Source organism: Bos grunniens, chromosome X, assembly GCF_055505025.1.
Source record: "Bos grunniens cultivar Pamir isolate PY7600 chromosome X, Bosgru_T2T1.0, whole genome shotgun sequence".
In the NCBI taxonomy this organism is placed as follows: Eukaryota; Metazoa; Chordata; class Mammalia; order Artiodactyla; family Bovidae; genus Bos; species Bos grunniens.
Genome location: NC_141194.1, coordinates 55,360,450 through 55,388,182, shown reverse-complemented (window position 1 = coordinate 55,388,182; position 27,733 = coordinate 55,360,450). Strand labels below are relative to the sequence as shown.

General features: G+C 48.2%; 1 protein-coding gene across 6 annotated transcripts; it reads right to left on the bottom strand.

The window, feature by feature from the left end:
- Positions 1-38: 38 nt before the first annotated feature.
- Positions 39-27,511, bottom strand: OTUD5 (OTU deubiquitinase 5). 6 transcript variants are annotated; one of them, XM_086387803.1, is made up of 10 exons: positions 27,123-27,511; positions 26,881-26,954; positions 17,370-17,463; positions 8,235-8,299; positions 7,992-8,148; positions 7,748-7,896; positions 3,308-3,511; positions 1,608-1,809; positions 1,406-1,519; positions 39-1,098 (listed from the first exon to the last, which is right to left on the bottom strand). In XM_086387803.1, exons 1-10 carry the CDS (start codon positions 27,472-27,474, stop codon positions 974-976), a joined length of 1,536 nt encoding a protein of 511 aa, XP_086243929.1. In that variant the 5' UTR covers positions 27,475-27,511; the 3' UTR covers positions 39-973. The 6 variants fall into 6 exon arrangements, with proteins under 6 accessions (XP_086243929.1, XP_086243930.1, XP_086243931.1 ...); XM_086387804.1 differs by having other exon boundaries at positions 39-1,095; XM_086387805.1 differs by having other exon boundaries at positions 17,370-17,460.
- Positions 27,512-27,733: the final 222 nt, after the last annotated feature.

Below are 27,733 nucleotides of genomic sequence, written 5' to 3'. Positions count from 1 at the left end.
CCCACCCCCTGCCCCACACAGAACAGAGGCGCTCAGGGGAAACTGACATTTGGTTTTATTGTGCCAAGGACATTACAGATGGTGGATCTTGTTGACACCTGCAAGGCATGGGTGCCCCATCTGCCGAGGTTGCTCCCACCCCCCACACTCAAATCCTGGGCGACAGCCATGATTCTCAAAAGTACCCCCCACCCTGAGATTCCAAAAAGACTGGTGGTGGTGGTGGAAGCATAAGGAATGCAGCGAGGTCAGAGTCTCATTGTCCAAAGCCCACTTGACACCTGCCCCTTCCTGCCCTCCCACCCCACCCTGGCTTATACTCTAGATCCTGCCCATCTCCACAGAGCTGGAGGCCAGGTTCCTCAACCACATCTTTGTGCCCCGTGGCCTACCTGCCTCCAAACCAGAGAGATGTCACCTTCATAGAGCCAATCTGTTGTCTACATCACTGATTGATTTTATAAGATAAAAGTATATTTTAATAAAGAAAAACCTCAATATTGAAGGCTCAGACCTTTTAAGGGTACTGGAAAGGGGATTTTTTCCCACTTCTTCCTCCCACCTCCCTGGTATCATTTGTGAAGGTAGGGTGACAAGTTTCTGATCTTGGAAGGAATAGGGGGCAGGGAGACTTTGCTGTCTCTCCTCCGGGGCTGCCTGGCTGCCAGTTGGTTTGTCTCTGTGTGCCCCTCGCCTACCTTCAGCACCCTTGCCCAAGTCCCCTGTGGAATGCAGGGATGGTGCTGTGCAGGGGAAACAGGGCACATCAGCTGGCGAAGAGACAGATGATGATGGTGGTGGTGGCAGCGATGAGAGGGTGCGCAGGGGTGGGCCAGCCAGAGGGAAGTGGGGAGGAGCGAAAGAAGCGGAAAGAAGGAAGAAGGCAAGAGGGAAGAAAGCCAAAGAAGGTGGGGTGGCACCAGAGGGCAGGAGTGGTGGGGATTGGGAAATGTCTCCAGTCTCTGGGTCTCCATCAACTCTTGTCTGGGGGTGGGTCTCTGTGCACTTTGTTTTTCTTCATACTGTCTAGGTATTCCTGTTGGGACACTGCCAGCACCGAGGCTAGGATCTCATCATCATCCCAGTCATTCAGACCTGCTGGGCAAGAGGAAGGGGAAAAGAATGACACAGCACTTTAAGCCTGCTTTCTCCTTGCCCTCTGCTGATTCTTGGCTCTGGAGAGATCCCGTTCAGACCCCTACCACTTTTTTCTCTAAGGAGAAGGCTCCTCTGAGCCTACAAAACCCCACTCATCCCCTCTGGGACAGACTCTTGGGCCTGAAAAACTCTCTTTTCCTGAGGAGATGTCCAGAGGCTCTAGAAGCCCCCTTTTCAGGACCAGCTGCTTCTTCCATCTCTCCCCAACTCCCAGCTGGCCCCTAGACCCTAGATAGAAGAGGCTTACCAAAGGCAGAGGGGGACATCTGCTGAATGAGGGCCCGGCACTCCAGAGCAGGGTAGAGGGACACGAGGGGGGAAGTAGCCCGGTCGGCCCCTGTCGAGAACTGGCTGCTTGTACCTGGGGCAGACAGACAGTCAAAGGCAGGGCTCAGGGCCTAGGCAGAACTTCCTGACCCGTGCATGCTCCCTATCAGCAAGTCACTGACCTGGTGCACAGGGTGAAGGAGGTTTGGCAAGAGCTAAGACAGTGCCTGGGGAAGGGGGCTTGATGCCCAGCTCAGCATGCAGCTCAGGGTGCTCAGGTGACGACGCTGAACTCCGCTGCCTTGGGGACCGGCTGGTCCACTCCTCAAGACCACTGGAGGCTGCTGCTGTGGCAGAGCTGCATGTGGCACTGGCTTTCCGGGGCTGTGGTGAGGAAGGTGGTGGTAAAGACCAATAGCAGTTGCAACTGTCCTCTGCCCCATTCCCAAAGGGCTCACTCCCTCCCAGAATCCTGGCTATGAAATACCTTCTACATAGGCTACCAATAATGGTCACATCATGGACCACAGGATCAAGGTAAGCACTTTTAAGCCCCTCTCAGACCTTTACAGCCAGTCTGACAGGAAACCTGTTACTCCACCTTCAAAATAGATCCAGACTCTATCCCCTTCTGACTGCCTCCCTAGCCAGTACTACCATCAATCATCAGAGCTACTATAGTCATCTTTTCCTTGGTGGTCTCCTGCTTCCACCTTTGCCCCTTCAACTCCATTTTACACTCAGCAGTCAGAAGGATCCTGTTAAATTCTAAATTCCCACTCTTTTCCTGCTCATAACCCTCTCATCATTTTCGCTTCACTCAGAAGAAAAGCCAAAGTCCTCACCACAGGCCACACTGGAAGGTCACAAGCCCCTTCCAATACGGCACACCCACCTTTCCGACTCCATCTACTACTACATTCTGTTCTGCCACACTGACCTCCAGGCTGCTTCCAAATCACACCAGCTGTGCACATACCTCAGGGTCTTTGCTCTAGCTGGTCCTCTGTCTTCCCTGGTATAGGCACGTAATTCCCTCACCTTTGCAAGTTTTCGCTCAAATCTCACCCGGTCTGAGGCCAACTCTGACCATGCTATTTAATACTGTGAACTCCCAGCCCTACTCAGTCCTACTCATCCCCTTTACCCTGCTCTACATCTTTCATCCATACCACCTCTCAACTGATTTATTCATTATGTTTATTTCATTCCACTCTGCATAAATGGAAGCACCACAAAGACAGACCTGGGACTGCCCAGCTCACCAATGTACTCCTATACACTAAGAACAGTGCCTGGCATAGACCTGAAATAAATACTTGTTCAACGAATGAGTCAGCTCTTGCCAACATCTATTAATCACTCTATAAACTCCTTGTGACTCCTCAAATACCTGGCTGCCCTGCCTCACTCCCTGCCCTAAAAATTCAACCTTTTTATGTGAAGACTGACCAGACCCCCCACCTCTACTGGTCTTCCAGTCAGAGTCAAGGGCTCCACTGATGCATGTGTCTCCCCATCAAAAGACAGGATCACTGAGGGTGGAATGTGCAGGACCTGATTTTACATCCTCAGCAGAGTCTGGCACACAAGAACATTCAGCAAAAGCTTGTCCCTCTGAAACTATTCGTGAATCTGGCATTTCACCACCAGTGGCTGCCCTCCCTCACTCCTTAAAAAAAAAAAAGAGCTTGTTCTGCACAGGTGTTGAGAGTTCTAAGGCACAATGCCAAGACTAAGGCCAAGATGAGGTACAGAAAAGGCTAGGATCTTCCTTCTCTCCCACATGTCAGAATCGCTTAGTCTGTTTCTGCCTGTTTGGGGACAGAACATGGGAAGTAACATGTTCTTCGCCGGGCTAGTGACAGACCCCAGGACCCACCTGGCTGGGGCCACGGACTTGGCGAGCCTGTTTTTCTTGATCCCGCAGCCACTGCAAGTAGGATTCCCGGGCCACCTGCTCCTCAATGGCCTCATTTGTGGCCTCCCAATCTGTGGCCCGCTTCTTGTCTTCCAGCATCTGCTGTTCAATCCATGATTCCTCTGATGTTTTTATGGCATTCTTCATCAGGGACTGCTCTGCAAACTACAAGGAGTGGGAGAGGAACAGGGATGTGAGGTGACACTCTGAACTCTGGCCAAGAGCCAGAAGTGGCTTAGGGAGGTGGGCTCACAGGCTCAGAAGAGAGGCAGGAAGGCGGATACTCTTACTAAGCACCCCCTAGACAGGCTGCCTATTCATCAGGGACTAGGGGAAGGCAGGCTTGGGTTGGGGGACTTGTCATTTCGAATTCCTATATTCAGAAGTCCTGCTGCCACCCCCAAGATACCTCAACTGATGTACTAAGTCTGGGGCAGTCAGGTGCCCTCCAGCCAGGGTTAGAATTTAAAGACACCTCACCGATTGATGACTCAGTTGTTGAGGCCTTCTTCACCTATGCCCAGATGGGACAAGGAGAAAAGATCACCTAAGAAGTTGAGTCCTGTGTGCACAGGGTAGATTTGAGTATTGGGGCATTTAAGTAGACAAGAGGACAGTGTCAGCATGGTGTGGGGTACTATGAGTTGTGGAACACCGTATGAGAGTGTCAGGCTGTGAGACATAACAGATTTTTTAAAAAGGAATAATGAAAAGTATCAGTGCCTATCCCACGGAATAAAAGTAAATTTCGTTCAGTGAAAACTTATTTTAATGCACATATACACACCATACACCAACGTGTGTGTACACTAATGGTGTAAAGTATAATTTTTTACCCAGGGATAACAGTCCAAAAAGAATGCAAAATGCTGTTAGAATAAGCCAATTAAAAATGGGCAAAAAAGTCTAGACACACAACTTCATCAAAGAAGATAGAGAGTAAATAGGCACATGAAAAGACACTCAACATCATTTGTCATTAGGAATTGCAAATTAAAACATGGTGCCCCTCAGTTAAAGGTATCAGTAAGAACCATGGTGTCATTCAGATACAGAAGGTTACAGAAATATTTCTAGACATGTGCATACACACAGGTTAGTTTATACATATATTTTCTTGCTCTATCAGCTGAAAGGGCCTAAATCAAGGATACCCCAATAGCAAAGAGCATACTCAGCACCCAGATCTTGGTTTCTAATATAACATTCTCCAATAAAAGGAACTAAGGCTCCTTGGAGAAATGGCTGGTTCTAGAAATGGGATAAGGAATATACAAGATGAGCCTCTAGCACCTTGTAGTGCCAGAAAGTTAAATATTCAAAATAAAAATGAAAATGAAAAATAAAATAAAAATGAAAACAAACAAGCCAAAAAACACCTCCTCACAAACACACAAACACTACCACAATGATGGGGATATTTCAAAGAGATGCAGGAACCAACTAAAAGAACTCCCAATAGCCAAAACTGGAAAAACTTGGGCATCAAAATAAAAATAGTACTGGATTATAACCCAAAGTATTAAATAAATATCCATCATCCACAATGATATAAATGACTAACTAAATAATGGAGAATGAGATAAATCTCCCTTGCAGAAGGATTTCAAATAATTTATGTAGATACTCTGCCCTCAAAGAGATGGAGTATAACCTTCACCTTTTATTTGTATTTTTTCACTGCACTGCACTGCACCCAGGCCTTTGGCAGTGAAAGTGTGGAGTCCTAATGACTAGTCCACCAGGAAATTCCCTAATCCCTACTTCTTTTTTTAATATTTATCTATTTATTTGGCTGCACTGGGTTTTTTTTTTAGTTGCACCATGTGGGATCTAGTTCCCTGACCAGGGATCAAACATGGGCCCCCTGCACTGGGAAGGTGGAGTCTTAGCCACTGGACCACTAGGGAAGTCCCCCTAACCCTACTTAAGTTTGGAGTATAAATGATTTCCTTCCACACAGTCTAACATGGAAAAGGGAGTCGGGGTAGGCAAAGAGTAATTTTACAGTGGAGAAAACTTGATAAAACTACTTCTGCCAGATGATCAAGGTCAACATCAACAGTTACAAATCATGTTCACGTTACATACTGTTGATATGATGTGATAAGAATGCCACATTACCACTGTGACCCCCGTCTCTAAAACCCATAACCTCAAGTCTAATGAGAAATACATTAGACAAATTCCAAGAGAAACATCCTACAATATACATGACTGCTGCTAAGTCACTTCAGTCGAGTCTGACTCTGTGCGACCCCATAGACGGCAGCCCACCAGGCTCCCCCGTCCTTGGGATTCTCCAGGCAAGAACACTGGAGTGGGTTGCCATTTCCTTCTCCAATGCATGAAAATGAAAAGTGAAAGGGAAGTCGCTCAGTTGTGTCCAACTCTTAGCAACCCCATGGACTGCAGCCTACCAGGCTCCTCCGTCCATGGGATTCTCCAGGCAAGAGTACTGGAGTGGGGTGCCATTGCCTTCTCCAAATATACATGACTAGTACTCTTCAAAACTGCCAAGGTCACCAAAAACATGAAAATGTGAGAAGCCATCAAAGACAAAGGAGAATAAAAAGGTATGACGACTTTTAGTTAATAACAATGTATCAATACTGGTTCATATAACAAATATATTACAGTCATCTGACGTGTGAATAATAGGGAAACTATGCAAAAGGGAGGAAGGTATGTGGGAATTGTGCAAAAGGGAGGAAGGTATGTGGGAACTCTGCACTATCTTAATTTTTCTGTAAATCTAAAACTATTCTAAATAATTAAATCTATTAAAAAAAAACTTAGGGCACTCAAGTTTAACAAAAGGAAAAAGAAAAGACACAAGTGGTCAAACCACTAAAAGTCAGGAGTGACTCTTAAATGCACAGTGTTACCTAAAAGAAGCCATTGAAAAAACTATATACTGTATGATTCCAATTATATGACATTCTAGAAAAGGTCATAGAGTCTGTAAACAGATTGAAAACAAAGAAATTCGGAGAAACTGTCACAGCCAGGAGGAGCCAAAGGAGACATGACAACTAAATGTAATACAGTATCCTGGATGGGATCCTGGAACAGATAAGATCACTGGGGAAAAACTGAGGTAATCTGTTTTTGTTTTATCCCTTTCTGAAGGTATCATCTACTGTTGTTGTTTGGTCACATTTGTGTCCGACTCTTTTGCGACCCCATGGACTGTAAGCCCTCCAGGCTCTTCTGTGCATGGAATTTCCCAGGCAAGAATACTGGAATGGGTTGCCATTTACTTCTCCAGGGCATCTTCTGCACCCAGGGATCAAACCTGTGTATCCTGCATTGGCAGGTGGATTCTTTACCACTGAGCCACCTGGGAAGCCCAAAAACTGAGGTAATTTGAACAAAGTATGGTCTTTAGTTAATATATCAATATTGGTTCATTAATTGTGACAAACATATTATGATAATATGTTAATCACAGTGGAGTATATAGGATTTCTCTAATCACAATAATTACATAAATCTAAAACTGTTCTTAGATTGAAGGTTTATTTAAAAAAATGAAACCAAAAAACCTCTATGGGGACTTTCGGTGGTCCAGGGGTTAAGACTTCACCTTCTAATGCAGGGGGTATAAGTTTGATCCCTGGTTGGGGAGCTAAGATCTCACATGCCTATCAGCCAAAAAAACTGAAACATAAAACAGAAGAAATATTCTAACAAATTCAATAAAGATTTTAAAAATGGTCCACATCAAAAAACCTCTATGTTGGAGGGTGTGTTGGTGTTAGGGTGTGTTTCCTAAAATGAGGCAGGAGTACTTTTGTAGGAAGTGAAACCTCAACAGAAGATAGCAAAATCCCTAACAGACAAGTGTTTGAGACAGAGAATGAAAATCTGTCAGTGTGTGCTGAGAAAATCTACTGCCCTTTCCTGAGCACCTAATAGGTACCAGGCCCAGTGTTAGGCACTTTCTGTATCACCCAAGCTGCCAGTCAAATCACTTGTACAACCTGACTTAGATACCAAGGCCAGCAAGTGGTGGGGCCAGGCCTACATTCCAAGTCTCTGTGACCACAGCTGTCTGTCTGTGCTGGGGTTTGGAGGAGGATCCATGCGGGTACCAAGATACATAGACTGAGCCATGGTTCACGGTTCCCAAGTTTGACTCCATATCTCAAAATGCCAACTCTCAACAGGCACAAAAGATAGGTGAACCAGCTCAGACAGGCAAACTGAGACCACAAAGTGAGCCCTGAGGGATCACCTTGGATAACTTCCTAATTTCAGAAGTGAGACCTTAGAGGCGACTCAGAGAGGTTAACAGGACACTTTTGTGGGCAAGGGGCAAAATTGAGGCCCCAGCATGAGATTTCTGGTCTTCTGGTCTATCTCCAGTATCCATTCTAGGCACAGGGACATGCTTACCCCCGGTTTGAATGATGGCAGGCCCAGTCCCACGCCAATGGTGGCCTTGTTAGGATTCACTACTGAGTTGTAGTGGATATTCCTATGGTAGCTGACACGAATGGGTTCATCCTCATTTTGATGGATCCCATGGAATGTATTAATGGGTTCTGCAGAGAAAGAGGAGACAGGATTCACAGTGGGCTGGGTGGAACAGGCTCAGACCACAAGTGATCAACTGCTCACCTACCCACCACAGAAGTACCTGTGCTGTACTGGTACACCTCCACGGGCCGGTTGTACATCTCTGCCATGGCCTGCATCTCAATGTGGTTGCCATGGCAGTTGTTTTTCCGCTTCCGGTTGATGTAGGTGGTAAAGTCCTCTGTGACATAGTTGGAGAAGTAGTCAGCATTCTTCATCTGCAGAAAAGATCAGAGGATCAATGTCTATGTGGAGAAGAGATCCTCCATTCTGCCCTCGCCCCAAGGTCTCTGCAAGGTCTCACCAGATAGTCCATGCAGTGCTTTCGAACAACCTCATGCATGTCCTGGTCTCCATATACCTGGTCAGCTGTGGGGACAGAAGGAGAGGCTGGAGTCAGAGCTGCCACCAAAGAAGAGTTCTGAATCAGAACATCCTTGCGGGTGAAGGGCTGGGGGCCAGGGAAACTCCCTTACCTACCCCTACCCTAAGGAACGGAGAGTTCTTGGCTTTGTATGCTGGAATATGGTCATGAAAAAAGAGGCAGGCAAGGACCGTCTTTAAGAACAAGAGTACAGGTGAGAGGGACAGAACCACAGGCATCTTGTGTAGATAAGCGGCCTTAAGCACCATCGATTCCACATACACCACTCTTCGCTCTTCACATGAGGACACTGAGGCTCGGGAAGTTTGTGATTTGACCAAGGTCACCCAGAAGTCAGTCCATGACAGATTCAACTACAGAATTCAGTTTCCTGACTCTCAGGAGTCATTATGGCCTTTATGAGGTGAAAAAAGAGGGAAAGGGAAGGGAAAATAACTGGGCTCTAAGCCCAGTTCTGTTTAGTTCAGTTCAGTCGCTCAGTTGTGTCCAACTCTTTGCGACCCCATGAATCACAGCATGCCAGGCCTCCCTGTCCATCACCAACTCCCAGAGTTCACTCAAACTTATGTCCATCGAGTGGGTGATGCCATCCAGGTATCTCATCCTCTGTCGTCCCCTTCTCCTCCTGGCCCCAATCCCTCCCAGCATCAGAGTCTTTTCCGATGAGTCAACTCTTCTCATGAGGTGGCCAAAGTACTGGAGTTTCAGCTTTAGCATCAGTCCTTCCAAAGAACACCCAGGACTGAACTCCTTTAGAATGGACTGGTTGGATCTCCTTGCAGTCCAAGGGACTCTCAAGAGTCTTCTCCAACACCACAGTCCAAAAACATCAATTTCTTCGGTACTCAGCTTTCTTCACAGTCCAAATTTCTTCGGCACTCAGCTTTCTTCACAGTCCAACTCTCACATCCATACATGACCACTGGAAAAACCATAGCCTTGACTAGACGGACCTTTGTTGGCAAAGTAATGTCTCTGCTTTTGAATATGCTATCTAGGTTGGTCATAACTTTCCTTCCAAGGAGTAAGCGTCTTTTAATTTCATGGCTGAAGTCACCATCTGCAGTGATTTTGGAGCCCCAAAAAACAAAGTTTGACACTGTTTCCACTGTTTCCCCATCTATTTCCCATGAAGTGATGGGACCAGATGCCATGATCTTCGTTTTCTGAATATTGAGCTTTAAGCCAACTTTTTCACTCTCCTCTTTCACTTTCATCAAGAGGCTTTTGAGTTCCTCTTCACTTTCTGCTATAAGGGTGGTGTCATCTGCATATCTGAGGTTATTGATATTTCTCCTGGCGATCTTGATTCCAGCTTGTGCTTCTTCCAGCCCAGTGTTTCTCATGATGTACTCTGCATATAAGTTAAATAAGCAGATTGACAACATACAGCCTTGATGTACTCCTTTTCCTATTTGGAACCAGTCTGTTGTTCCATGTCCAGTTCGAACTGTTGCTTCCTGACCTGCATACACAGGTTTCTCAAGAGTCAGGTCAGGTGGTCTGGTATTCCCATCTCTTTCAGAATTTTCCAGTTTATTGTGATCCACACAGTCAAAGGCTTTGGCATAGTCAATAAAGCAGAAATAGATGTTTTTCTGGAACTCTCTTGCTTTTTTCATGATCCAGAGGATGTTGGCAATTTGATCTCTGGTTCCTCTGCCTTTTCTAAAACCAGCTTGAACATCGGGAAGTTCACAGTTCACGTGTTGCTGAAGCCTGGCTTGGAGAATTTTGAGCATTACTTTACTAGCATGTGAGATGAGTGCAATTGTGCGGTAGTTTGAGTATTCTTTGGCATTGCCTTTCTTTGGGATTGGAATGAAAACTGACCTTTTCCAGTCCTGTGGCCACTGCTGAGTTTTCCAAATTTGCTGGCATATTGAGTGCAGCACTTTCACAGCATCATCTTTCAGGATTTGAAATAGCTAAACTGGAATTCCATCACCTCCACTAGCTTTGTTCGTAGTAATGCTTTCTAAGGCCCACTTGACTTCACATTCCAGGATGTCTGGCTCTAGGTCAGTGATCATACCATCATGATTATCTTGGTCATGAAGATCATTTTTGTACAGTTCTTCTGTGTATTCTTGCCACCTCTTCTTAATACATACCATTTCTGTCCTTTATTGAGCCCATCTTCGCATGAAATGTTCCCTTGGTATCTCTAATTTTCTTGAAGAGATCTCTAGTCTTTCCCATTCTATTGTTTTCCTCTATTTCTTTGCATTGATCACTGAGGAAGGCTTTCTTATCTCTCCTTGCTATTCTTTGGAACTCTGCATTCACATGTTTATATCTTTCCTTTTCTCCTTTGCTTTTGGCCTCTCTTCTTTTCACAGCTATTTATAAGGCCTCCTCAGACAGCCATTTTGCTTTTTTGCATTTCTTTTCCATGGGGATGGTCTTGATCCCTGTCTCCTGTACAATGTCACGAACCTCCGTCCATAGTACATTAGGCACTCCATCTATCAGATCTAGTCCCTTACATCTATTTCTCACTTCCACTGTATAATCTTAAGGGATTTGATTTAGGTCATACCTGAATGGTCTAGTGGTTTTCCCTACTTTCTTCAATTTAAGTCTGAATTTGGCAATAAGGTATTCATGATCTGAGCCACAGACAGCTCCGGGTCTTGTTTTTGCTAACTGTATAGAGCTTCTCCATCTTTGGCTGCAAAGAATATAATCAATCTGATTTTGGTGTTGACCATCTGGTGATGTCCATGTGCAGAGTCTTCTCTTTTGTTGTTGGAATAGGGTGTTTGCTATGACCAGTGTGTTGTCTTGGTACTAGTAAACAAAATGACCCAAATGTTCTGAGCTTCATATGCCTCAAGTGTAAAATGGGATCAAGCTGGGTAACTTCCTGGCAATCCTGTTGTGGAATTAATGAGATAACAGGTGTGAAGGGACTAGCCCTAGTCTTGGGACAGAGCAGTCACTCAGAGACCCTGTCCTGTAGTGGGGCCTGAATGTGGGGTACTATGAAGGTGACAGGAGTGAGTAAAATTCTGACCCTATCCACAAAAAGTATGTGGTCTATAAGAGAGATAAGACACATATGCACCTAACTTAATTTAGGTCCAGGCATCACAGGGCTTTGGTCACAATAAGAACTAGGCTCCCTCTGCCTCAGCTGAGGATGTTCACACATGCTGTTTTCTCCTTTCAGGATGTTCTTTCCATCCTGTTTGGCTGCCTACTTGTCAAACACCCATGCACTCTTAAAACAGTTTCCCACTCCTCTAAGGCACCCCATCACCAGATTTATCAAAGATGCATACAGACTTCGCCTGATCACATTGGGCTCCCACTGAGGGCAAAGGGAAGTTCATATACAAGTCCACCCCCAGGCTCAGAGCCTGGTGCGGTACAAGAAATGCAAGTTTGCTGAGCGGATTCAGGAGGATAGGGGAGTCAGGGAGCCTTCTCCGTGAGAAATTAAAATGGGCTTGAAGATGAGGCATGCTTGATGTCCACTGGCTAAGACGAAGAGGGACTGTCACTTTGTCTCCTCAGAACACCGTTGCTCTGATGGGATCTCCCTGTGACACGGGCAGGGGCAGGTCCCGCAGCAAACACTGCAGAGTTCTTCCATGACACAGTCTACCTCTGCAAAGAGTCGCCAAAAGAGCGCCTTTGCTGCCCTCCCCCCTCCCCCCTCCATGAAGGGTTCTGTGAGATAAAGAGAAAAAGGCAGCTCTGAAATAGAAAACAGGGCCCATGCCTGTCTCATGTCCTCCTGGAAGTGCAGAGACCAGAGGGTGATGGGGAGTGGGGGTTGTGAGGTGGGAAGGGGTAGCCCCTTTACCGATGTAAACAAGGATGTGGGTTCTGCGGCCACACTCTCCCTCATCCCCCTCCCCCTCTGCAGCACTTCCAGCAAGTCACATGCCCTGTGCACAGGCTGGGGGCCCCCTGCCACTGCCTTTCTTAGAAGCCAGGACCACAAACCCACTGTGGCTGCCGGAGCTGCTTGAGGAGCTATTTCCGTAGAATAAACCTGGGGTACTGAAGAGAGGCAGTGCTGTTGGCAGCTGCAGTAAACAGGAACTGAGATGGGAGTGAAGGGGTTAAATAGGGGTTGGTCTGCCAGGCTCAGGAAGGTGGCTGAGATGTTCTCAGGCAAGCATCAACAGGCATTTCCAGTCCTGGGAGGTGGATCTATCCAGATGTAAGATGTAAGAAGTCAGGGGAAAGGGGAGACTATGGGACCAGAAAGGGAGTTGGGAGAGAACCTTCCCAAGAAGTTCCCATTTCCCTGCTATTGACTCCCTGCTTGACAAAAAGGCTCTCTGCCTCCTGTGTGGCACTGGACAAGGCCTTAACCTCTCTGGGCTGCAATGTCCTCATCTATAAAGTGGGGAAAATAACTCCTTTTCCTCTCATGGAACACTGTCAATACTAGAGGGGATGGTCTGCCAAATACCTAAGGCATACTAGATATTCAAGAGATGGGGTTCCGTTTGTCGTAAGGAGAACGATGACTTCTTCAGATAGCCAGTCACCCACAAGTCAGCTAGAATTTCACCAGAACCACTTAAGTCCTTCCTCATTTCTGTTGCACTTCATCAGCCAGAGGAAAGTCCCAAACTCAAAGTGTAGGTTCTCTCTCCTCATGCAGGCGTAACTGGTTCTCTACCTTTGCTGAATCCAAAGGTCCACTAGCCTACCTTGTGCCTGTAGTTCAAATCTTTAGCAACCAAATTAACATCAAATCAGTAACACAGGCCTCACAAAATAGGGTCCTTACGTGTGGGCAAGGGATGACCTTCTCAATTTACCTATAAAATACCACCTTCTCTCTTCAATTCTAAGATGCACCAATAGGTGGTACAGAACATGTATAATCACAGCTTTTGGGAGAGGGAAACCCATCTCACTGGTTGTAAGACATACCCTAGTTTAGGGATCATCAATGTGGAAGAAAATGTGCATCTCTGAACCAAAGAAAGAGAGCAACAATACCTTGCCAATGAAAGAGAGTAGAAGGACCTTCTCGATGACACAAAAACACCCAGTGCAGGACTAAGAACACAGGAAATTCTCACTGTGGAGATGCTTGTCTGAATTTGCCAGCCCCACCTCTGTCCTCCAGAAAGCCCTCCTCCCTCCCTAGAGATTGGCACATGGAACTAGGGACTGAGCTGGACTTCCCTATGGGGCTCAAGGTGGAGGAAAAGAGCCCAGTGGTCCTGCAGAGGTAGGGGAATTCAGAGCACTTGTTTTGATAGAAACTGAAACTCCTCCTCTTGCTGACACTGCACTTGTGGGCAATCTGCACCTGCTCTCCCCTCCCAGAGTCCAGTTGGAAGGGGGTCCCCCACTCCCTCACCTCTGTCCCCAGCTCAAAGAGGGCTCAGAAATCTTCAGTACATTACTACAATTGGTTCCGCTAAGGCCTTTTCACATCCCAGGTCATTCCATTCTTACCCTAAAAAACCCTACTTTACACAGGAGGGATACTAAGGTACAGAAATGTGGCACAGCTGGCCCAAGGCCACACATTGGGGAGGTTGAAGGAGAGGCCAGGCTTTCAAGGAATAACTGGTAACTTTGAGCACTGATGCCGCAGGAGACATTACCACCACCAATCTGGCTGTCAACTTAGCCACCTGACTCCCTAGGTCAGGCTTGTTTGCCTCAGTTTCCCCACCAACACAAGCAGGAATCAGCTGGAACCTAGGAAAGGCCTGCAAGTGGTCAGAGATTATAGATATATTAGGACCTGTACCCCTCACTAAGGCCACAGAGGTCAGCATGAACATTCCCTCCCCACACCCTATGTATGTCCTTTCTCTGAGTGTACAGAGACACCAGCACAGAAATGCACATGTGCATGCACACAGTCAGTAAAAGATGTTCCTTAAAGCCAAATACCCACACAACAATCACAACTACAGAGAACTGTCACATTCAAAAAGTAGATGCCCTTGCCACCCTCAGTTGGGGAGCCAGCAAAACTCAGCCCTCTCAATAGCCTGGTCTCTCAGATGCCTGCTCCTCTACTCAAGAATTCCCACCGCAAAGATGGAAAAACTGAAGGAGGCAGGGCAGAGAGATCAACAGAAGCCGGTGTACATGGTGGTCAATGGCTTCTTCTCCTTTTGGCCTGCTTCAGCCTCAAACACAAATGTCTGATACTGGCTGTGTGACCTAGATAATAAGGCCCTGACCTTCTCTTGAGGCCTGTTTCCCATTTATAAAACGACAAATTGATCTAAGATCCATTCCTCCAATGCTGATAGTCCATGTTCCAAGACCAAAAGGCCTTGAGCAGTGGACCTTGTTAATGTTTCTGGGCCCCATCACCGAAATATGCACAGCCCCAGCTGCATCCCCACAACTCATGCAGACACCCACACACAAGGCCACCACTCTGCCCACAGAGGCCAAGGCCAGGGCCAGAGGTTTTTGCTGAGTCAAAGCTGTACGCAGAGAGGGAGTGAAGAGAGATGCAGACTCACGTTTCCAGGAGAAGGTTATCTGAGCACAGCAGGGGCAGGGTGGACCACAGGATCCCTCTGGGACCCAAGCTCCCACTTTCACTCCACCCCAGCCTATGCTGATGCCCACGAGTCTCCAATAGGTGGTAGGCGAAAGAACTGTCCACAGGCATGAGATACTGGTTCACACTGGGGACACCCAGATCTCAGAGGCAAAACAGAGGGCAAAACCCACCTGCCTCAGGACTTCTAAGAGTAGAGGGCCACAGGCTCCTTGCTGTAAGAAGCAAGGCCCTAGAGATCACGGAATACAGCCACAGTCACCCAGCCAGTTGACTCCTAAGAAGGTAGGGCTTTCCTAGGGTCATAGAAAGAATGTGTCCTTTGGACACATCTGGGTTCTCATGCCAGTTCTGCCACTACTTACCCTGGGCATGTCACTTCCCCTTCCTGGCCTCAATGGGAGGCTCTTCTCACCTGGTCTCATGGGATAAGGACCCCAATTTTGCAGGTGAACCTGAAGTACCACGTGGAATGCCGAGCAATCAGTCAGGGTCAAGGAACAAGAGTGGTCTCTTTGTCTCTCCTCGTTTCAACTCCAACCCTCAGTTATGTGGTCCTTCTACTATTCAATGTGTGACAGGAAGTTAGAAATTGTCACCCTTCTCACCAGAGCCTAGAACAACTACCACCTGTCCCTGTCCCAGAGAGGCTGGAAGCAGAGGGGTAGCACAAAGCGTGAGGATAAAGTCCCCTTTGGGGTTACATGTCCTGTGCAGTCTGCCCCAGGGAAACCTCCACATGAGGCCTAGAGACCCAGGGGTCATGTACTTCTCAGGGAGAGGCCATGGGGCTTCTGAGGTTTTACAAAGAAAAGCCAAGTGCAGCCCAGTCAGAGGAAATGTGTAGCCATAGTGCTGATAGGGAAAGGCCTTCAACCTGTCATGGTCAGCTCTTCCTGTAAGCTTAGGCCCCTTACTGGAAGGTCTCAATGAGGGGGAAGGGTCAGAAGGTGTTTGGGAAGAACAGCCAGATGAACACACACTTAAATTTTGTTTCTTACATGGGTTACTGCCAAGCCTGGTCTTAACTAGGCCCAAGGCCCACCTCAAATAACACCCAAGACACAGATGCCCAGCTGCATTCTCTGACCCTCACTCCACCAGCAGCCTTGCTTACCCCACATTCAGACGAAGGTCTCGGCACAGGCCTAACACCTAACGGGTCCCCATCTATTCTTTCTTTGCATTCCTTTGGTCCAAGATGCCCCCAAACCTATCTCTTTCTCTAGGAAACATCCCTGGGAGAACATGGACTTGAGCCACAGGGATAAGGGAGTTGGCATTTTCCCAGCCCATCAAAGTCCACTGCCTGAACCATTTCTGCTTGGTAGAATAGGGAGACAACAACTCACCCCACCTAACTTTCTATCACCCACTCAAACATTTGTGATTCTGAGGCACCACTAAGAACTGCAGAATCAACACCATTTCAAATATGGGAAAACGGAAGTTATGAGTCAGGGGGAGAACTGGAATAAAGGGCTTCTGACTCTCAGGTCAAGGCTCTTATCAGAGGGGATGTTTCCTTGGGAGACATCAGAGCTCCAAAGGGAGTGAATCACACTCCCAGCTTCCCTTGGACACTAGCATAGAACTTCACAATTGCTTGTTGAATCACCGGAGCCAGAGGAGCTTCAAAGATCTAGCTCAGATTGGACAGCAGATGGTATTAAAGAATTATTAATTTTGTTATGTATGTAATGGTATTTTTGTTATGTTAAAAAAGAGTCCTTATTTGTCAGAGAAACATACAGAAATATTTACAAATGAGATGATCCATGTTGGGATTCTGTTTTAAAAATATTCTTGTTTCAGGGGAGTGAAAGAGTGGGTGGGGTAGTGATGAAACAAAGTTGGCAATATGTTAACAATTATTTTGAAGATGAGTGATGGGTACATAAAGGGTTCACTATTCTACTTTTGTGTAAGTTTAAAAAAAAGTTCTGTGACCCCAAGGTGACAGCTGTGTGATGCAGTTAAGAGCACAGGCCTCACACTAACCTAACCCAGGCTCTGCCTCCTGACTGCACTACGTATTCTCTGACCCTAGGTAAGTCACTCTATTTCTGAGCTGCTTTTCTCATCTGACAACTGGAAGCAATGGTCCTTCACTTATCTAGCTTGGAGGAGAATTAAAAGTTTTCCTCCAGCACCTGACAGAGCAGTTTGTCCCTGCTGCTGCTGTTAAGTCGCTTCAGTCATGTCCGACTCTGTGCGACCCCATAGACAGCAGCCCACCAGGCTCCTCTGTCCCTGGGATTCTCCAGGCAAGAATACTGGAGTGGGTTGCCATTTCCTTCTCCAATCTGTCCCTAAGTAATGTTATTTTCTCCATCTCTATTACTACCGTTACTATTACTTTCACACCACCACACTGCCTCATGACCAAAGGCTAGAGACCAACTACTAACTTAGGCTGAGGCCAGGAGTCCCTAAAAGACCAGCTAACTCTGTGCCCAACCCTGTCACACAAGTCACTCCTGACAACTGCAGCATAGTTCAGGGGCAGCCCTAGGCCCTTGAAGGCTAAGGCAAAGACTCACCTACAGCCCGGAAGAGACAGGCACCATCCTCCTTCATCTGCTTGATGATGAAGCCCTTCTTGTCTCGCAAGGCCTTTTCAAACCAGTGCTCCTGCTGGAGGGAAGAGGTAGGGATCATCAACAGGAAAGACCCATACCCTCACCCCCAAGGCCCTGTCCTTGAGCTCTTAAGGGACCCAGATGATTGGCTGAGAGGACAACAGACAAAGTCCAGTTCTCCGCCCTGCTAGACCACTCCATGCATGTGGAGCAGGAGACCCTTCTAGCGAATCAGTCTCTGTGTAAGCAGAAGGCTTGCTCCCAGAGGGGCCTCAGGTGCCCTGAGAGCAGAAGCCTCATCTATATTCTAACCGCTGCTAACCATCTTGGGAATCCCATGTTGGGCCTATCCCCTAGGCAGCCAGAGGCCCAGAACCAGCAAGTGCCTAGGGGGAGAACCTGACTTGACCTAGAGGAGATTCACCTGGGGACCCTCTAGTCACTTAGGGTAGGGGAGATATTGAGGAGGGAGTAGACTGGCAAGAGCCTAGATCCAGAGCCCCACATACAGCCAGAGAATTCCAAGATATACTGTATAAAGCAAAATACATGCAAAGTACAATCTCACTTGTGACATTTAACATATATATATATGTATACAAACACACATGCACACAAAGTTGGGAACACTTAACGCAACAAAATATTATCCCTAAGTGTTGGTATTACAGGTGATTCTACTTTACCATCTCATTTATAAGAGGTATACAATATGTTATCCAAAATTCGAAAAGCTTTAAAAACCAAGTCTTTATCTAACTCACTTAGCATCACAATCTGACCTGAGCTGACAAGAACCCATCTATTCCACTTAAAAGCGAATATTCAAACATTTCCTTGCAGAAACATCCAAGTGTTTGACTTTGAGGTGCTGCTATAGACCTCATGGAAAGTGTTACATAATACACAGTTTATATCCAAGTGACTTTCTTAAAATTCTGAAATATTTCTAAATTCCAAAGTACAGCTGGCCCTAAAGGTATGGGTTAAGTGAACCTGTACAAATGTGTATTTGCAAACGTTTTAATGCATAGGTGGAACATATAGAATGTTTAGGGCAGTGAAACTATGCTACATACTGTAATGGTGGTTACATGTCATTATACAATTATCCAAACCCATAGAAAATGTACAACACTAAGAGCAAACTCTAAGGCAAACTATGGACTTCGGGTGATTATGACGTGTCCATGTAGGTCCAATGACTGTAACAAATGTACCACTTAGTGGGGGACACTGATACTGGAGGAAGTTCTGCATGTGTGGGGTCAGGAGGTATATGGGAACTCCCTGTACCTTCTGCTCAGTTTTGCTATGAACCTATAATTGCTCAAAAAAAATAAAGTCTATTAAAAAAATGTCCACGTGTCACTTAAAACATTTTCCATCTCAACACTAAACAAACCAGAAGCAGCAGACCTTTCTTAGCCTCCTCACGCCATCTGCTGGTCACCAGAAGAAGTCAGCCTGAGCCCGCATCAGGCCCAGGGGCCAGAAATCTCAAGGCTGCTCCTTGGGCACACCACCCAGCCCAGGGATTTACAGGATTTGGGCTACTTATCAGACAGAGGGGATCACCTCTCCGCAGGCCATTTTTAACTATCTCAGATGAGAGCAATTCCTGGCAAAGTAGGAAGAATAAAGTCTAGAGGATAAAACCTCTGGGTCCAAGCTCAGCTCTGTCACTCATTTGCTGCGTGAGTTTAGGTAATCTACCTGAACTCTCCAAACCTCAGTTTCCTATCAAATGGGGGATATCTGAGCTGCCTGACAGAGCTGTCAAGAGGCTTAGAGAAGTTTCAGGAACTGAAAAAGCTTTCTAAACAACATACCATGCACTGGTGAGGTGGTCACCAGAAAGAGAAGGGACAAGACCAGCACACACACAGGTGACGTACAACTGAGAGGCCCTCAGAAAGTCCTAGGTGAGTGGCTAGACAGGAAATGAAGCACAGGGGACAAGAGAATACCCTACAGCGCCACCATCAGGGCCCACACCCCAAGAAGGTGTGGCTGGCTTTCCAGAGATGACAAAGGCACCTGGAAGCTCTTAATGGGCTTCCACAGGCAGCACAAACTCTTGTTTATGTGTAACATGCCAGCAATCCAGGTGTCCCTCCTTCCCCAGAGGCTGTCACACTGGACTAGCCTGCTCCAGCCAGTTCCCCTATCCCTGCCCTGCAGGTCAGCCATCTTCCAGTACCATGGCACCTGCAGAGAAGCTGCAACTATGACTACAATCCCAGACTGGACAGGAGACGTTCTAAAGCAGCAGCACACGTAACAACCTCTTGATTTCAGGTATGGGGGGTGGAGATCGACAGGGGAAAAGGGGGTCAAAGAGCATGAGAGGTGCTCCTACCTACTCATCCAACAAAGGTTTACCAGGCAGCTACTAAGTCAGACCCTAGGCTGGCAATGAGGACAGAAAAATGAATCAGATTTGGTCTCAACTGTGATAAATTCATAAACTGCTAGGGGGTGGGGAAATAGGCAATGTCCACACACAGGTGTGAGCAGGGCTTTAAAAGAGGTGAACACAGGGTCGCTGTGAAACAGAGCAAGGGACCTGCGTCAGTCATTAAAGCTGGCATCTGAGAGGAGGTGCCACCTGAGTAAAGAAGTAAAATACCAAGACCTCCAGAAATGCTTAGTAATCACTTCTGTCATTCCAGGGATGCCAGAGACCCAACAATGAGTCCAGTAGAGCTAAAGTCCTGGAGAGGACTAGGCAAGCAAGCAGGGCAGAGCCAGGAAAAAAAGACGAATTTCTATTAGCCAAATGCCTACCATGCCAGGCGCCAGATGCAAAAGGTAATCTCATTTAACTGTCCTTACCACAGCTCAGGTGGCAGGAAGCATTATCTTCATTTTATAAAGGCAGAAAGGAACTGGGATTCGGGCATCAGCAAAGCCTAGTGCAGAGGCAACAAGAGAAGGAAGCTTCATGAATCACAGCATGGAAACACACCTGGCAACCCATTTGTGAAAATCTTGATTTGTCCTTAAAAGTGGAGAAGGCCTGCGTGTTCCCCTTGCACAAGCAAGGCTTTGGTCCTGGGGCAGCCAGACTGGCATCTGGGCCTGGATACGGAGGCCAGACAACTAGTCATCCACTGCCTTTGGCACCAGCAGCCTTTGGAGCAGGCTCTGGCTGAAACCCCTTCTCTCCCACTGTGGGGAGAAAACAGGGAGGTCATGGTCCTGGGCTTCCAAGAGAGCTTAGAGTCCCAAGAGCTCAGAACAGTCTTTTCCTTTCTCCAGCTAGATAGGAGCCTCCAAAGAAGGTGCCAACTTGGATGCTGTTTAGGAAAACGGCCCAGGAAGGAAGGGTTGGTGGGAGTAAGAGGTGGGAGCAGGCCCAGCCATAAGCCACATCAATGCCCTGGCCTAAGAAAGTCAAGTCCAGACCCTGGGATTTCACTGGTGGTCCAGTGGTTAAAACTCCACAGGGAGCATGGGTTCAATCTCTTGTCAGGGAACTAAGCTCCTTCATGAGGCATGGCATGGCCAAAATAATAATAAATTGAAATTAAAAAGTCCAGACCCTGAATCTTGCAAGCCCACTGCTGAACCTGAGGGCGACTCCCTCCACATCTCTGAGCCTCCAAAACGGGGCTGGGTAAAGCTCTCTGACACAATGGCATCTGAGGTACAAAACTGCAACCTGCTACTTCAAAGGTTCAAGAGAAGTTGAAGCAGCCGGGGAGACCCAACTGACTTAGGTTCCAATCCAACAATTATTAGTCAGTGATTAACTGCTCTGAGCCATAGTTTTCCAATCTGTAAAATGGGCTAATAACCCTCCCAATAACAGGGATACTGGGCAGACTCAAATATTACAAGACTGTTCAGTATGAGAGCACTTAATGAGTTCCCTTCCTCTCCCTGAAGGGAAACAAGAACATCCCTGAATAATGACCACCCAAAAATATCAGGCCCTAATCCCTGGAACCTGTAAATATTACAAGGAAAAAGGGTCTTTGCAAATGTGGTTAAGGATCTTGCGATGGGAGATTATCTTGGAGTAGGGTAGGACCTAAATGCAATGCAATTTCAAGTGTCCTTAGGACAGCAAAGGAGGATCTGACAGACAGGAGAGACCACCCATACACAGAAAAGCCAGGCAGAGGTCAGAGTGATGCAGTCAAAAACTAAGGAATGGTAGCAGCCACCAGAATCTGGAAGAGGACTGCATTCTCCCCTAGAGACTCTGGAAGAAGTTTGGCCCTGCCAATGCCTTGATTTTGACCCAGTGGAACCGATTTTGAAATTCTGGCCTCCAGAACAAAGAAAGAATATATTTCTGCTATTTTAAACTGCCAAGTTTGTGGTGATTTGTCACAGCAGCCACAGGACACAAATGTAACACCCTTGTAGCACTCCCTAGTGTGAACTGTGAGGCAACATGGCATGGCTCCCACCCCACAGGATCCACCTCAGCTGAATCCCACGCCCAGGGAAAGGGTTAGAATTAAAGCTGAAAGGGCCTGGAAACCCCCCTCCCAGCCTGGGAAGCTGCTGACCCTGTCTATTGATGAATGAGTTGCCAATGAAACAAGGAGGCGGCAGGGGGAGATGGCAGCAGCAGTGGTAGCTCATGGACAGACCGATGTGTAGGAAGAGCCCACAGCCAAGAGGTTTTTAGTATTCTGGACTACACAGCTCTGTCCCAGCAAGTCTGGTGCCAAGACCACCCCTCTCTTCCCCAAAACACCCAGAACACTGGCTCTGCTCCACCGGCTAAACATATGCAACCCATCCAGTGAGAAATACAGATGACACACTGCTCTTTAAGGACTAACAGAAGCTCTCCAGGGTAGAGCAATCAGAAAAGAGCAAGGCCCCAAACCTACTACTAGGCCACTGAAGGAGGGAGGGAATAATTAAAAAACAAAGATGCAGGGGACTTTCCTGGTGGTCCAGTGGCTAAGACTGCCTCCCAATATAGGGGGCCCACGTTCAATCCCTGGCAAGGGAACCAGATCCCACATAACACAAGTAAGACCGGGTGCAGTCAAAAAAAAAAATATTTTTTTAAAAAATGAAGATGCTATTATTCTCTGACAAAAATAAATGAAGTCCTGATGCATGCTACATGGATGAACCTTGAAAACATTATGGTAAGTGAAAGAAATGAAGTCACAAAGGACTGCATGTGTATGATTCCATTTATATGCAATGTACAGAAAAAAACAATCAATCAAGACAGAAGTAAATGAGTGGTTGCCAGAGGCTGAGAAGGGATGAAGGGATAGGGGATGATGATGATGCAGGGTTTCTTCCTGAGATGAAGAAAATGTTCTAAAAGGGACTGATTGTGATGACAGATGCAAAACTCTGTGAATACACTAAAAGTCACTGAATTGTACACTTTAAACTGGTGAATTGTGTGATGTGTGAATGATGTCTCAATAAAGCTGTTACACACACACACACACACACACACACAGGCCTACAGCACTGGCTGGGCAGAGGGAAGCTGGTAACTGCTTAAAACTTCATAGCATACCCCCAAAAGCCAAGGAGCCCCACTCAAAACTTTCACAATGGATGAGGGAAGTAGGGAGCAGGGAATTAAAGAGATTACAACGAGTACAACCTCTTTCCTCATCACTACCCATTTTTAAGGATGGAGAAACTGAGACCCAGAAAAAGTAACTGCAGAAGATACAGGACTCAAACCCAGACCCCCAGGCCAAGTCCAACCACTTGCTGCTATACCACTCTGCCTCCTGATCAGAGGAATCAGCAGGTTCATAGGTGCCAAATGAAGTTGTTGCAAAGGCTCCTAGGAAGAACCCAGATGATCCTGGGGAAACTGCAGAAGAAAAATCAGCCAAGGTCCAAGGTGGGCCAGGTCAGATAACCAGTCAATAACCCTGGGCATGGATGTACTTTTGGCAGCTAAGCAGGAGTCCTGGGATTTGAAGTCAGACCCGTCAGGTCCAAAGCCTAAACTTTTTCTACACACAATCCTACCTCCACACCATCCAACAGGCCTCTTAACAAACCCCAAGCTAGCTGGCCACAAAAGTCACTGTGAGGCCAACCCTGAGCCTCACACTTACCAGACTGTTTGTCCTGACCACAAAGCTTGGATGGCTGAGAGGGAACAGAGGAGCAGGGGAGGAATCCAGTTCTTCCTTGAAAGACACCTACCATACCCTGTCACCTCCAGGCCCAAAGGGCTTTGGTGTGAGCTCCCTGAAATCCCAAAGTTAAACAATGCCCCACCAGCTTTTACCTGACCAATGAGAAAACTGTGGCCCAGGGAGCATAGGCAGAACAATTCTGGTTCATCCAGAAAAGCCCTAGCAGAGCCAAAATGGGAAACCTGGCGGCTTGGCTACAGTGCCAGGTCCACCTTCTTCCACCATCTCAGCACACAGGCCCCCTTCTCAAAATGCTCTGTGGGGTCCTCAAGCTCAGGACCCTCTCAAGTCATTCTTTTCACAGGGGAGACTCTGGCAAGGCAGCCATACCTAGGAAAGGAAATCCCTGACACCACCTAGCACTGGGACCTCTGGGGTGTCAAAAGGGCTCCTACAGGCAGTAGATACAGTAACAGCACCAGGTCAGACAGGAAATCTTGGTAGTCACAGGGACCAGAGTCACCATGTGGACTCCTTCTCAACAACTCTCCCCTTTCCCAAGGGTTTAAATGGCTCTCTAGGTCACAAATGGCCCCAGTGATGGTTCAGGACCAAGCCTAGGGCAGCAGGAAGAATCTCTATTTTCATCCCCTAGTTGAATTAGGTAAGGCAAGAAGCATCTTCTTTGCCCTTTTGTCCCAAGAAGTGAAGAGAACATGAAACCTCTCCTCTGTCACTGGGAAGGGAAGGTATCATGCAACCACACGGCTTTACTTCCATGTTCTTATGGGGACAATAGAAGGGAAGAACTCCTAGCCTAAGAGATGGCAAAGGGGATGTAAGGTGGTGTCTTTCTAGTCACCATGGTGGCACATGACTTTCTCTGTCCCTGAAATTCCTTATTTCTGTGGAAAATAAGGAAAAGGCAAGGCACACTTTATCACGACCAGAGAGAGAAGAAACAACTCCTGGTCCGGACCCTGGCAGATGATTCATCCTGCCAGAAGTAGTAATGGATGAAAAGGGAACAAGGATGGGGGCTCAAGACAAGGCCTTGGCCCTGTGAAGCATAGAAAGATTTACCTGAGCCAAGGGGGGGAGTGTGGGTGGAGAATCCCCTGAAGTGGGGATGTCCCAAACCCCTTCCCTCACTCTGGAAGAAAAAAGCTTGTTGAAAGCTATTCAGGAAACTCAGAATACTTCTCTGATCCAGAAAATTAGAGGCACAGCTGAATCCTCCTAGTTCTTGAGGATAGTTCTTTCTCAGTCCTCATGTCCCCAGTAGTACCTGACAACCTTCTCATAGAAAGTAAGGGGGACTTCCTAGCCTGAGCTAGCTCAGACAGGGAATTCTTATGATTGTGAAAAGCATCCAGGTCCTCTGTTCAATGAGGGGTGGCCTTAGGCTACACTGCGGTGACATCATATCCTTCTCCCAGATGAGAAAGGATTGTCTGGTTGGGGGGTTGGGGAGGGAGGGAGAGCCTCATAACCCGAGGTGAGCTCAAGCCCCTCCCTAATGGAAAGAATCTTTTGTCCCAGAGGGGAAGCTCAGGCCCCTGGGAGGAGATTCAGACTCCTTACCTCAGAATCCCATCTTACCCATGTCCCCAAGGGGAATGAGAGCCAGAATTCAGTTCAAAGTGGAAGGTGGGCTTAGGCAGGAAATTTTATGACCCCAAAAGGCCTCTTAAGACTAGGGTACACATATGCTGTTTTAAGTGAGGTGACAGTTCTTTCAGGGTAGGTTCAGTTATCAGGTCCTAAGGTGGGGGAGGTGTCTCATGAACCCGAGGCAAAGTCAAACTCATGATGGGAGATGCAGAACCCTATTCCAGAGGGACTCTACCCATGCCCCAAGGGAAAGGTCTCAGGGCTCAATTCTGGTCTGGGGAGACCTCCTGTTCCGAAGGAGTGCCTTAAGTTCCTTGAGGGGGAAGCGTGGACCTCATATCTAGAGACATACTGGTCAGTGAGGTATGTATGCATCTCTTATCCTTGAGGGAAAGCTCAAGAATCCTTGGCACAGTGGGTCTCAGATGCCCAAAGAGAATACTCAGACCAGTCCCTGAGTAGAAAAGTCCCCTAGAGACCTCTGTGGGGGGGACATCAATTTCCTGAAGAGGGCTTCAGACCTAAAAGCCCCAGTCTATAAGCAGGGGGAATCCTAGGCTCCAGTATACAAAGCAGTGAGTCTCATTTTCTTGAAGAAAGGTTCAGGCCTGGGGGAGGGGTGTCCAGCCCTTAAAAAAAGCTTAAGCTCCTAGAGAAAGATTCAGACTCTTGTCTCCAAGGAGGGCTCAGATCCCTTAGAGAAAGCACAGACCCCTGTCACTTAGAAAGGGATAAATCTCATGTACCCTAGTAGAGTTTCTGATCCCAGGGTGTTGGTTTTGATCCTAGTACCCAAGTGGAAAGAGATCATAGGAGGGAGGGGGGGGGGGAGGGGGAGAGAGAGAGAGAGAGAGAGAGAGAGGGAGAGGGAGAGAGGGAGGGGGGGGAGAGGGGGGGGGAGGGAGGGAGGGAGGGAGGGAGAGAGAGAGAGAGAGAGAGAGAGAGAGAGAGAGAGAGAGAGAGAGAGAGAGAGAGAGAGAGAGAGAGAGAGAGAGAGAGAGAGTGTGTGTGTGTGTGTGTGTGTGTGTGTGTGTGTGTGTGTGTGTGTGTGTGTGTGTGTGTGTGTGTGTGTGTGTGTGTGTGTGTGTGTGTGTGTGTGTGTGTGTGTGTGTGTGTGTGTGTGTGTGTGTGTGTGTGTGTGTCAGGTCCTTGACTTCTAGAAAAGAGAGTCTCAGACTCCACTGCTGCATGGTCCTGTGCTGTATCCCCCTGAGGAGGAGAAAGGGTTGTCCTATATAGTGTCTCAGACCCCTGAAAAGGATTTAGGTATCCTGCGGACACTCGTATCTCTGAGGTCACCACCTTATTTGTATTCCCAGGAGGAGGAATCTTAAGAATCTCATTCCAGGGGAAAAGAAATCTCAAGTCACCAAACACAAACCAAGATCCTTTGGAGAGTCAGGAGACTCCCCTCTCAGGAAGCATTCCATTCTGCCTGTCTCTCCTGGGGAGTGCCTACCTACTGGCCCTACACGATGAGGCCCCAGGGCCCACAATCAACTACGGGTCCTAGAAGAGACCACAGACTCCATCTTTAAATCCTCCATCTTATCTGGGGCCTCTAATCCCAAATCCCTGGGGTTGGGGGGGTGGCGGGGTGGGAGAGTGTATCGCAACCCCATCACCAGGGAAAAGAGTGCCAGACTCAAGAGAAAAGACATAGGCCCCTTGGAGCAGGCTCAAACAGCCTTCCTTGGGTCCCTAGCCAGTCTAGGGATCCCATCCACCACACTCACTCACCTCCCCCATCCCAATGCCCATACCTGCTCGACGGTGGCGGGGTCCATGGCCTCTATGCGCGCTGCAGCCGCTTCATATTCATCCTCACTGTTGTAACCTGCGCCGACCTCCTCACGCTCAGGACTGCCCCCGCCAACCGCACCAACCCCGGGGGCCTGACGCCGCCGCTTGCTGTGACCCGGCCCTGAGCAGCAGCCGCCCACACCCACGGCACCGCCCACGCCCACCACCACACCCGCCGCGCCCACGCCCGTCGCTGCTGTACCCAACGCATCACCAGGACCGCCGCCGGGACCTCCGGGGCCCCCGCAAGGAGGTGGAGAGGCCTGCTGTGGCCGAGGACCCGCCACGGCGCCGGGCGGCACGGCCAGCGCCCAGCGGTGAAGCGCACCCGGTGGCCCTGGGAGAGGGCCTTGAGGCGGTGGCGAAGCCCGAGGACGGGCCCCCACGACGCCCGAGTCACGGTCGCGGTCGCCGCCGCCCACACCCGTGCCGCCGCCGCCCACGCCTACACCCCCGCCGCGGCGAGGCGCCGGGGGCAGCGGTCCGGGCGGCGGCGGCTCGTTGGCGGGGTCGCCGTCGGGAGGCGGCGGCTTCTTTTTGGGGAGAATAGTCATGGCGGCACCGCCGAGTAGCCCCCAGCAAACCCGCCGCGGGGGACGCTGGGAGAGGACCCGGATTTTGGGGGGGGGGGGGGGGGGGGGCTACAGTGGTGCGCGAAGGACGACGGGATCGCCGGGACCCGGATAAAGAGAGCGCGGCACCGGTTCTCGAACCGTCGGAAGAACGCGGGTCACGCAGCAGGAGAACTCGGATATGAAGTCCAAGATTAAGGCACCTCGGCGAGCTTGTCGTAGCCTCTCCAAGTCCAACAAC

Coding starts and splice junctions, on each gene's coding strand:
- OTUD5 (XM_086387801.1), bottom strand. CDS start 27,474: ATGACTATTCTCCCCAAAAAGAAGCCGCCGCCTCCCGACGGCGACCCC. Junction 8,149..8,234: donor AGCACTGCATGGACTATCTG/GTGAGACCTTGC, acceptor TCTTTTCTGCAG/ATGAAGAATGCTGACTACTT. Junction 1,810..3,307: donor AAGTCCGTGGCCCCAGCCAG/GTGGGTCCTGGG, acceptor TCCTCACCACAG/CCCCGGAAAGCCAGTGCCAC.